General features: G+C 46.9%; 1 protein-coding gene across 4 annotated transcripts in view; it reads right to left on the bottom strand.

Moving 5' to 3' along the window:
• cd99l2 (CD99 molecule-like 2) overlaps nt 1-12,732 on the bottom strand; it is a 185,708-nt gene that overhangs the window by 30,906 nt on the left and 142,070 nt on the right. For 3 of the 4 annotated variants that reach the window (XM_038774344.1, XM_038774343.1, XM_038774345.1), the window contains exon 4: nt 6,137-6,253. The exons of the other annotated variant lie outside the window; for it this stretch is intronic. In XM_038774344.1, the coding sequence (XP_038630272.1) occupies nt 6,137-6,253 (117 nt within the window). The remainder of the gene's footprint in view (nt 1-6,136; nt 6,254-12,732) is intronic. 4 annotated transcript variants of the gene reach the window in all.

Here is a 12,732-nt window from a genome sequence, read left to right as displayed (position 1 = left end):
ATTAACTCAGGCAGTCCCTCTTCCTGCACTTGGAAGATCTCCATCTAGTTGAACTTGATTACTTTGAGCAAATCACGGCTGGCCCTTGGCCTGACACTATTATTATTGGGGTCAGCGCGGACTGCTGCTGACGGCTTACAGGTACTGTAACCGTACTCTTTATAATAATAATAACCTTTTATTGTCACAAGTATGAAGTTACTGTGAAAAGCCCTTTGTCGCCACATTCCGGCACCTGTTCGGGTAAGCTGGTACGGGAATTGAACCCGCGCTGCTGGTCTTGTTCTGCATCACAAACCAGCTGTTGCGGTAGCCTACAAACCCAATGGCTGGACGCCTTCCAGTAAATATCAAAATATGTGATCTCTTCTCACCGAGGCAGAGGCTCGCGTGTCAACTTACATCTTTAAGAGTCTATCATTTACCAAAACCTTCCCAGTGATGGGGGCTACCTTGCTCCCTTTCACGTTGAATAATGACTCCAGAGGTAACCCCTTGTTTAACTCTGTGCCTTAAGTACCCTTTGCTATGGCAGAAAAGGTATTCAGCCTGATTAGCCGGCAGGCTTCAGGGGAGTGGTTACCCCAGTACCAGGGGAGTGATTACCCCCGTACCAGGGGAGTGATTACCCCCGTACCAGGGGAATGATTACCCCCTGTACCAGGGGAGTGATTACCCCCCGTACCAGGGGAATGATTACCCCCCATACCAGGGGAATGATTACCCCCTGCACCAGGGGAGTGGTTACCCCCTGTACCAGGGGAGTGATTACCCCCTGTACCAGGGGAGTGATTACCCCTGTACCAGGGGAGTGATTACCCCTGTACCAGGGGAATGATTACTCCCTGTACCAAGGGAGTGGTTACCCACTGTACCAGGGGAGTGATTACCCCCTGTACCAGGGGAGTGATTACCCCCTGCACCAGGGAGTGATTACCCCCTGCACCAGGGGAGTGATTACCCCCTGTACCAGGGGAGTGATTACCCCCTGTACCAGGGGAGTGGTTACCCACTGTACCAGGGGAGTGATTACCACTGTACCAGGGGAGTGATTACCCCTTGTACCAGGGGAGTGATTACCCCTGTACCAGGGGAGTGATTACCCCTGTACCAGGGGAGTGATTACCCCTGTACCAGGGGAGTGATTACCCCTGTACCAGGGGAGTGATTACCCCTGTACCAGGGGAGTGATTAGACCTGTACCAGGGGAGTGGTTACCCCTGTACCAGGGGTGTGAATACCCTGTACCAGGGGAGTGATTACCCCTGTACCAGGGGAGTGATTACGGGTCTGGCGAGACGGAGAATCCCACCCACTGTCTTTCGGGAGTGATGTTAAATCCATGCTTCGTTTACCAACTCAAGTGGACATAATAAATTTCATCATAAAATATGAAGAGTGGGGAGCTTGACTCCCTCAATGCACATCTGTGCAAAATTGCCTTCTTTCTCTGTATTACAGCTTTGATTAGTATTATAAAATAAAAGTACTGCATTTGCTTTGAATATCTCTCTGCAACGTCCTGAGCTTGTGCAGCAGCAAATACAGAGGAGGGGTTCACGTTAGATATTTCTACATGCCTTGTGTGAGAGCTTTGCAGTTGACATGAATTAATTAATTAATACAGCAACAGGCCGGCATCCACTGACAACCCTTTCCTCCACCGGTTTAGCTCACAGGCTGCAGTAAGGTTAATGGACAAAGGAGAAGGAAGTATAATTTTTCCCCATGCCGATATTCTGCCAACAGATGTCACTGCAGAACATTGAATGATGTTTTATCTGACACACAGGTCTTTCATTACCTAATCCCTTGAACACCAGATGAAGTTATTGTTTAATTGGTTAAGTTCCCGAGCATACATTATTGCCAAGGCAACCAACAACAGTAGTTTGTCATTCGTTGTCAGCTCTTTAGGTTTACAAGGCCACCTGACTGACAAGCTGACAAAGAAAACCATTCTCAGCTATAATTGTGACTGAATTTCCCTGTCATTGTTCCCAGACCCACTGAAAACCTAATTCCAGGAACGCATGCTTCCAGATCCCAGGATCCAGATCCCTATGGTTTCTCCAAGAAGTTGGAAATTTCCAACAGGTCAACATGAATAACACTCTACTCTCCTTCTCCTCCTCCTCCTCCTCCTCCTCCTCCTCCTCCCCCCCCCCCCCCCACCACCACCCCAAAGGTCCTATTAACCCCATCTTCACTTATCACAGCTCTAGGATAATATAATAATAATCTTTATTGTCACAAGTAGGCTTACATTAACACTGCAATGAAGTTACTGTGAAAATCCCCTCATCGCCACATTCCGACGCCTGTTCGGATACACAGAGGGAGAATTCAGAATGTCCAATTCACCTAGCAGCACGTCTTTCGGGACTTTTGGGAGGAAACCGGAGCGCCCGGAGGGAACCCACGCAGACACAGGGAGAACGTGCAGACTCCACACAGACAGTGACCCAAGCTGGGAATCAAAATTGGGACCCTGGCGCTGTGAAGCAACAGCGTTAGCCACTGCGCTACCGTGCGTTTTCCTGAACCTCAGTATTCTGCTAATTGACAGGGCTCCACTTCCCACCTTGCCCTGCGTACAAACTGCTGTTACCTCCTCCACCCCTGTAGATATTCTGAGAAACATAGGTTTATGCATAGGTGGGGCTGGTTTAGCACAGTGGGCTAAACAGCTGGTTTGTAATGCAGAACAAGACCAGCAGCGCGGGTTCAATACCCGTACCGGCCTCCGCGATCAGGCGCCGGAGTGTGGCGACTCGGGGATTTTCACTGTGGTCTTGCCTCAGCGATCCAATTCCCCAACATCCCAAAATCCAAAGAGATCACACATTCTGACAATTCTGTTTCTCCAAGCTTAGGCACCTTAACCATTGCCTCCTGGAACCAGCCACCCGCACTGCAATACACGTTGGAACCTCTTCCTGTGCCCACATCATTCTCTCCCCCAATCTGAAGTGTTGCAGTAGCTCAGATGGAGCGGAGTGCCTGTTGCCACTCACCCAAAATATAACATGACCATACATTCCAACCCACCCATGCTACTTAGCCGCAGGATCTCTCTCTACAATAGAATTATTCCATGGAACCATAGCACTCCAAAGCTACCAAAACTCTGCAAATCATGATCCCACAACCTGCTATTAACTTGTATCCAGTCTGATACAGGTTGGGCGCGATTCCTTGGCCGCGTTGCGCTCGAGCAAGGTGGTGTAATGCCACATCATGTGCCATGTGTTATGTTCTTTCTTCGGAGATCATACAAGCCTTTGAATACCGCGCAGCTTCGCCTCTATCGATCAGACCCAACAACAAATTAACTTCAAGGGAAATTGACGACCTGCTGGAATAAACGCTGCATCTGAATGTTTTAAGGCAGTGATCACTTCCTGATATTCTGGCATGAAATTCCCCTGCTCCTGTCCTGTAATTCATTCCTTCTCCCGAATTCTCCTTTAAAACAGGTTAAAGGTTATAATCTGTAGAAAGTACAGTTTTCTGCGCTATGCATGTTGCTGCCTGGCAGTGTCAACAGACATTGGCCTCATATTTATGTGTGTTCGTTTTGCGCGGAATTTGACATTTGTTTATTTCATGGTGGGATTATATAGACCAGGGGTGGGCAAACTACGGCCCGCGGGCCGCATGCGGCCCGCCAAAGGTATTTCTGCGGCCCACCAAGTCATTAAAAAAAAAAAAAAAAAAAAAAAAATTTTTTTTAAATTTTTTTAAAAAAAATTTTTTTTTAAGGTTAATGGGGGGGGCTGTTGGGTTACTTACTGGTATAGGGTGGATACGTTGACTTGAGTAGGGTGATCATTGCTCAGCACAACGTCGAGGGCCGAAGGGCCTGTTCTGTGCTGTACTGTTCTATGTTCTATATGAGGCGCCCAGAATCATAACCGGGTGAAGTAATTATTTTACTTAATATACTATGCGGCCCTTTGTGAATTGTGAATTTCTGAATGTGGCCCTTGCATGGAAAAGTTTGCCCACCCCTGATATAGACTGTGAGCTGTACACTTTATGATAAAGTGGAGCTAATTTTAAATCTACTCCACTCCATGGGTATAAGGCAAGTTTGGGTTAGGTGCCTATTTTACATCCCGACCAATTGTACCTTCAAATTCCCAAATGTCTAGCCTTTGGCCCTTCATTCGCTACAACATTTTTTTTGCATGCACCAATTTTCTCTCCCACCCACACCCTCACAGTGACCACTGATGCACATGTCCTCTCTGAAACCAGTACTCACTCTCTCGCCCTGGTCGTTCCCCATGGCCCGCTCCTCAGCTCCACCCGTTTAGGGAACGCACTTTGCACTGTTCATGACCGACAACTAGATCATTTGTTATTAAAAACCAGCAGCGCGATTCTCCGTCAGCAGGATCCTCCGCCCCGCCGACAGCGCACTCACACCCGCGCGTTTCACGACAGAGTGGGGCGGGCCACAATGGGAAACCCCATCAGCCGGCTGGGGCAACAGAGAATCCTACTACTGGCGAGGGCATATGCACAGGAAAACAGGTCTGACAGGACAGAGAATCCCACCCCAGATCTCTCTGGATCACATGCAGGGCAGCACAGCAGCACAGTGGTTAGCATGGTTGCTTCACAGTGCCAGGGTCCCAGTACGATTCCTAGCTTGGGTCACTGTCTGTGCAGAGTCTGCACGTTCTCACCGTGTCTGTGTGGGTTTCCTCCGGGTGCTCTGGTCTCCTCCCACAGTCCAAAGATGTGCAGGTTAGGTGGATTGGCCATGCTAAATTGCCCTTAGTGTCCAAAAAGGTTAGGTGGGGTTACGGGGACAGGGTGGAGCTGTGGGGCTTAAGTGGGGGTGCTCTTTCCAAGGGCCAGTGCAGACTCGATGGGCTGAATGGCCTCCTTCTGCACTGTAAATTCTATGTTCTAAATTATATTTTTAAAAATAAATTTAGAGTACCCAATTCATTTTTTCCAATTAAGGGGCAATTTAGTGTGGCCAATTCACCTACCCTGCACATCTTTGGGTTGTTGGGGCGAAACCCACGCAAACACGGGGAGAATGTGCAAATTCCACATGGAGCGTGACCCAGAACCGGGATCGAACCTGGGACCTCAGCGCCGTGAGGCAGCAGTGTATGTTCTAAATTCTATGATGCGGCATTGGATCCTGCTTTCCATTGCCAAACTGTGCACTGCCCCATCTTCATCCTGGAGTGCAAGTGGACATAAAAGATCCCACAGCAGAATTTTGAACGCTATTCCCAGTGTCCTGACCAATTTATATTTCTCAATCACCATAACAAAAAAACGATTATCTGGTCATTATCACATTACTGTTGTGGAACTCAGCTGTGCAAGTTCGTTGCCGTGCTACGTATGTTATAACAGTGAATACTCTTTGAATGGTAGTCATAGGCCGTAAAGCACTTTAGGGTCTCATGTGGTCACGAAAGATGCTGCAAGACTTTCTTTCCAAGCCCTGGAATTCCATCTCTAAACGTCCTCCATATTGGGAGGTAATCTTATTGAAACGTATAAGATCCTGACGAGATTTGACAGGGTAGATACCAGGAAGACCTTTCCACTTGCGGGAGAGACTAGAACTAGGGGAAAGAGTTTACGAAAGAGGTCTACCGTCTAAAAATGGAGACAAGGGGAAATGTCTTTTCTCAAAGGGTCATTAATGTGTGGAGTTTTCGTCCCCAGAAAACAGTGAAGGACGGATCATTGATTTTATTCAAGGCAGAGTCAGACTGATTTTTGATAGACAAGGGAGCCTATGGGGGCAGATAGCACGGTGGAACTGAGACTACAACCAGATCAGTCATGACCCTACTGAGTGGTGGATTAGGCTCAATGGGCTGAATGGCCTACTCCTGCTCCCAAGTCCTACCACCCCAAGTTCCTTACGTAGTTCGATGCCGAATTTTGCTTCATTGTTCCTCTGAAGCTCCTTGGCAATTCGTACCATGCTGAGGTTCTGTCCACATGCAAGACATTGTCTAATAATGAATAATATTGGAATCAATTTTGGAATGGGGGACAATTAGTCCATATTTTCTCCTTTTTCCCTCAGGCAGATTTAGGGAAAAAAATGAATGAACCCTTTGGCGTTGACCCAGCTGATCCGACTTACCGTCACCTGATGCTCTTTTTGATGGTTTAGTGGTTGGCGTTCTTCTGGGGGCTTTGGTGGTGGTTTGCTTATCTGAGGGAGTGTCAAAGTCAAGAAAATCTGAATAATCAAAGTCCCCTAGAACAGAAGAAATTCAATTGCAGAATTAAACTGGGGCCACAACACCGTGCATCCACTAAAATAAATCCTTGCAAAGAATTGTGAACCGAACGAAGATACTGGAATGACAAATGTCTGAGAGTAATTTCTTCACATGCAAGACTGTGGCAACAAGTTAAGTGCTGTAGGAATGTTCTGTTTTTTTCTAGGTGGTCACAAATGGAAGACTGTGCTCCCACACCAACTATCCATGCATGAATGGATGTTGGAGGAAGAAAGTAACAGTTCAGGCAAAAAGAGCTGCACCTATCCCATCTTATAGCAATATTTTCCAGTCACAGAATGGAAGTCATACTGAAGTTTTCCATGCTTACAGATGACCCAGGAAGTATGGATGTGGTGAGGGGGACAGGGATTTCAAAGGGGATCCTGAAACTCTAGTATAACATTTTAAAATGTCACTTTTAAAACTACAAGTGATTTGATTTGATTTATTGTCACATGTGTCGAAGAACAGTGAAAAATATTTATTTGCGGCCAAGGGAACGTACACAGTACGTACAGAGGAGACAAAAGAATAATCAACAGAGAACATTGACAAATGGTACATCGACAAACAGTGATTGCTTACAGTGCAGAACAAGGGGCCAAACAAAGCAAATACATGAGCAAGAGCAGCACAGGGCGTCGTGAATAGTGTTCTTACAGGGAACAGATCAGTCCGAGGGGGAGTCGTTGAGGAGTCTAGTAGCTGTGGGGAAGAAGCTGTTCCTATGTCTGGATGTGGGGTCTTCAGACTTCTGTACCTTCTGCCTGATGGTAGGGTCTGGATGAAGGCAATACCAGGGTGGGAGGGGTCTCTGATAATACTGTCTGCCTTCCTGAGGCAGCGGGAGGTGTATACAGAATCAATGTGGAGGTGGCAAGCTTGTGTGATGCGTTGGGCTAAGTTCACCACACTCTGCAGTTTGTTGCGATCTTGGACCGAGCAGTTGCCATACCAGGCTCTGATGCAGCCGGATAGGCTGCTCTTGGCAAACAATCCAAAATGACCATTTTTAACCAAATCGCACAAAGCAGATGGTATTCTCTGCCGGAGGTCTCTTGGTGGTCTACTTTTTAGCCATATGCCGTGAACTGCGAATGTGGCCAGTGAACAATACCCATTGAATGAGGGCTAACTGGCACTTGTCACATGTCAAGAACAAATCAATCCTCAACACTGCAGTCTTAATTGTCCTATCCTAACTTAAAAAATATATGACTGTCCGACCTCCATAGGTGCTATCACGACTCATCTGGGGACCGGTTAGCTGAGTCAGCGGGACAGGTAGCCTGTGGTTCAGGATATTGCCATAGGCTCGGTTCCCGTTCCGGCTGAGGTAGACTTGGCACCTGCCGCCTCGCCCTGGGAGGCACTGGCCAACCACGATTGACAAAACAAATTCTGCCAAGAAAATGGTGCATCAGCAAACAATGAATCAGAGCACACATATCATTGAGATTCGCACAGCTTTCTTTTAATAAACAATTTTGTTGAGGCATTTTGGCATAGTAAACAGCAACAGTACAGAACAGTGTGCAAAGGACAATCAACATAGTGCAAACAACAGCTCCCATCCCACAAGGACCCACCTAATCAACCCCCGATCTACTTTACCCTAACCCCCCCTCCCGTGCCCCCCCCCCCCCCCCCACCCCCCCGGACGATTAATTTTCCGTGAAGAAGTTGATAAATGGTTGCCACCTCCGGGCGAACCCTGACTGTGACCCTCTCAGGGCGAACTTAATTTTTTTCCCAGACCGAGGAAGCTCGTCATGTCCGATAGCCAGGCCTTCGACTTCGGGGGCTTTGAGTCCCTCCATGCCAGCAGTATTCATTGCTGGGCTACCAGGGAAGCAAAGGCCAGAATGTCGGCCTCTCTCTCCTCCTGGACTCCCTGGTCCTCCGAGACCCCAAAAATTGCCACCTCTGGACTCATCCCCACCCCTGTTTTCAGTACCCGGGACATAACGTCCGCAAATTCCTGCCAGTACCCCCTGAGTTTTGGGCATGCCCAGAACATGTGGACATGTTTCGCTGGTTCTCCCGCACATCTGGCGCACCTGTCCTCCAGTCCAAAGAATTACTCATCCAGGCCACTGTCATGTGGGCCCGGTGGACGACCTTGAATTGGATCAGGCTGAGCCTGGCGCATGTGCGGTCGCGTTTACCCCACTCAACGCCTCCGCCCATAAACCCTCTTCTATCTCACCTCTGAGCTCCTCTTCCCACTTAAGCTTCAGCTCCTCGGTCAGCGTCTCCTCTGCCCCCATAAGTTCATTATATATATCTGAGACCCTCTACTCCCCCACCCAGCCGCTGAACACTACCCTGTCCTGGATCCCCCAAAGTGTCAGGCGTGGGAAGGATGGAATCTGTTTGCGTAGAAAGTCCCGCACTTGCAAGTACCTGAAATCATTCCCACTTGCCAGCCCAAATTTCTCCTCCTTTCGCCCTCATGCTTGGGAAGCTCCCTTCTAAGAACAGGTCCCCGATCCTCTCAATCCCAGCCCTCCGCCATATTCGGAACCTACCGTCCATATTCTCCGGGGTAAACCGGTGATTGTCGCAAATTGGGGACCAAACCGATGCTCTCACTTCCACCATGTGCCTCCTCCATTGGCCCCAGATCCGCAAAGTCGCCACCACTATAGGGCTGGTGGAGTACCGTGCCGGCGGGAGTGGCAGGGGTGCCGTAACCAGGGCTGAGATTCGCACAGTTGTCACAAACGTCAACCTGACTGATCCAAACTATTCATCACTTTGCCACTTGTGAATTATGGATTCAGTCACTGGTTTTATATATTTCATGTTCAATAGTTTCTCCAATGCCCATCCCCGTTCTTCACTGAATGTTCAATTATATTATGGTTAGGTAGGGTTATGGGGATCAGGTGGGGGTGTGGGCCAAGCTAGGGTGCTCTTTCGGAGGGCCCGTGCAGACCCGATGGGCCAAATGTCCTCCTTCTGCACTGTAGTGATTCTATGATTATACCTTTCATTGAGATATGTTCCTATGACTTGTAATGACAGGCAAAAATCGCAGTGATTGAAAGCCTCAAGGTTGGAGGTAATTAACTGGAACACTTAACTAGGCATGGGCTTAAAACATTTATCTAATAGTCTTTACTCCCTCCAACTCGACCAACCCCCCTTCCCACAGTTTTCCACTCCTCTAGCCTTTTATGCACACATCAACACCCGGCACAACTAATATCCTAAGATTTCCTTCCTTAAAACCCCATCACCCCTGTCCTCCATTAAGATTCCCCTAAAACTCTGCATCTTTGATCAAGCTTTCGATCATCCCCCGTAACCTGTACCCCCTATGATTAGGCAACCATTTTACTTAAGTTAAGGCGAAATACCGTGGGGACAATTTTCTGCATTTTACTTAAGTTAACGTGAAATAATGTGGGGACAATTTTCTGCATTATGAAAAAATGAAAAATTAAAATTGCTTATTGTCACGAGTAGGCTTCAATGAAGTTACTGTGAAAAGCCCCTAGTCGCCACATTCCGGCGCCTGTCCGGGGAGGCTGGTACAGGAATCGAACCGTGCTGCTGGCCTGCTTGGTCTGCTTTAAAAGCCAGCGATTTAGCCTTGTGAGCTCAACAAGCCTCTAAAGGGTGTTGTAGAAATGAAAAAAAGAATGAGTGGATTCAAATAATATCCTTGAATAGAAATTGCCCCAATCCAGTCTTACTGCAAATGTATGGAATTCCCAATGGGAACCACTTGCATTTTGTTTTAGCTACCTGGACAACCCCATCTCACTCGTCATCCAGGAATGCTTTCTGGAAATCGTGACGTTGTTCAAAGCAGTAATGTAAATTTCAATAGACTTTTATCTTGTTTATTTCTATTGTTATGTGAATGGTGATGGTGCTGCAGGACATCCATAATTTTATTTTCGCTGGAGTGCGCAGTACAAAACAAAGTCACAAGTATTTTTCAATAGTGTTTGGTGAAGGTTTGGTCGTGGTGGTGGGGGTGGGGCAGGGAGGAATGGGGGATGAGTGCAATGTCATAAGAAGTACAGGAGGGATTTTTCATGTAGCACACTGCTCCTCCAGTTAAGGGGCAGCTGTGTGTGTACCTCAACATGTCAATTTAATGTCATACGGTAGCTATCCATCCAGATCCTACGGTGAATTCAGTCAGGAGAAGCCAACAGCAATTTACTTGCTTTCTCTGTCATCCTTAGAAAAGTGAATCAAAAGCGTGACAGGCATCTCAAAACATTGATACAGATTTATTAACAACAGTGTAGAAACACACCAAGTCCGAAGGGGAGAGAATAGAAAGGAAGTCTTGGGAAGGCGATTGAAATTTAATTGAGTGATTCAAGGTCCTCGGCATATTGTTGTTGAACAGTCAAAATGCTTTGACAGAGACAGCCAGGACACAAAACTGAATACATGTAACACATCAATGCATTTAAGGAAAAGCTCGATATGTACACAAAGCAGAAAGGAATAGAAGGTTATGTTGGTAGGATTAGAAGTGATGGAGGTTCATATGAAACATAAATACCAACGTCGACCAGTTGAGTTGAATGGGCAATTACTCAGCTGTAAATTTTATGTAAAACGCTACTAGCACATATACACGTCATTCATCTCATTTACTCATTGAAAGGAGAAAATAATCCATTTTGGAAACCGGTTAATAGCAACTACTTTAAGCCGAAACGATCATGTAGAACCCCCTGTAGACTTAATTCAAGGGAGCTCAGCAAATGGGCCATTAGTGACTGGTGTTGGCCTATTGGTTGCAATTTCTTTGCACACAGAATTTATAGGCATTCAAACAAACATCTTGCGCACATTTGGAATCCTGGACAATGGAGTCAGCATTCAAAGAAAGAATTCTTGATGTGTATTTCTTGCAATTGTTATCTGTTCTCTTCCCAACGATCAAATTACTTCTCTATCTTCTTGTATTTTCCGTTTCTTCTCCAATAACTACATAGATATTCGTCAGCAACACAGAAACACACCAAAAGTGGCTGCAATTGGATGGATTATTGTTTATTCAACCATGACAACAGGTACACCAGCACCTCAAGTGAGGATGAGGTAAAGCACCCAGGCATCCAGCTTGGAAAGTGCCTTATTACATCTTGCTTTTCTCTCCCGGTAGCAGGATTCTGTTAACACAGAGCGCTTTTTAAATCTCTAACAAAGGATGCATTCAACTACCAGTGTCTTTCTACCTGAGTTCGTCAATTATCAAAGTTGCAAGGCGCGTCTGGTGTCTACCCTGTAGGTCAAAACATATCCCTGAAACATACTCCCGCTGTGTGCAAAAAATTACAAGCAACAGTGAATTTGCACGTAGAACTCCACTTTGCTTTTAACTTTTGTTCGTGGGTTAGATGTGTATTTTAAATATTCAATTGTCAGCAGGTGGTGTATGTATTAACTGGAGATTCACTTGTCTTCTATAAATAGGAACAGACTGAAACTGTGGATGTTGAGGTAGGAGGTGCATGTTTGCAATGTGCATGTTTGTAACGTGCACTAATAATCTTTATTAGTCTCACAAATAGGATTAATTTAACACTGCAATGAAGTTACTGTGAAAATCGCCTCGTCGTCACATTCTGGCGCCTGTTCAGGTACACCGAGGGAGAATTTAGAATGTCCAATTCACCTAACAAGCGTGTCTTTCGCGATCTGTGGGGGGGAAACGGGGGTGACCGGAGGAAACCGACGCAGACACAGGAAGAACGTGCAGACTCCGCACAGACAGTCACCCAAGTCGGGATTCGAACCTGGGACCCTGCCGCTGTGAAGCAACAGTGCTAACCACTGTGCTGTCATGCCGCTCCATACTGCAAATATATTCTTCTACAAAATTATGTAAAAACTGGTTCCAGTTCTATCCTGCACCATCTAAGTTTCTGGAATAAATTAGGTGGCAATTGCAAAGCATGCGTCTATTTCACAAATTCCAGATATGCTGCGGAGGTGATATTAGCCATTGACATGCACTCGAGTGGGCATTACGAGTTAACTGGATGGCGAAGATTAGCTTCCTTGAAAGGCTTTTGTGGGAAGCAGCTTCCGTATATTCAGATGAAATGAATGCGATTTTGCAATTTGCCATGGTGGAAAACGAATTCATGGAGCTTTACTTAATCGAGGTGACGGGAGTCTCGTCCACCGGCTGGAGGGCCAGTAGGACCCCTGTGATGCATCCTTCAGGAGAGGGCTGTAAAATTAAGCGTTGATCTGGTACGCAAGCAGCCAGGAATTGGCCTTCCCCAGGATTAAGGACCCACGGGAGCAGACATCCCCAAGAGCAGACAGCCAATCAGAGGACAGCAGCTGTCCATTGTAAGAAATGTCAGTCTGGAGCAGTGGCAGATGCCGGAAGAGGCTTGGGATGGCTGCGGGAACCAGGCTAGGGGTGAGTGAGGGTGGGATGGAAGTCGCGGGACGGGGT

This window comes from Scyliorhinus canicula, chromosome 17 (assembly GCF_902713615.1).
Source record: "Scyliorhinus canicula chromosome 17, sScyCan1.1, whole genome shotgun sequence".
NCBI lineage: Eukaryota > Metazoa > Chordata > Chondrichthyes > Carcharhiniformes > Scyliorhinidae > Scyliorhinus > Scyliorhinus canicula.
This window is presented reverse-complemented; position numbering and strand designations above follow the sequence as displayed.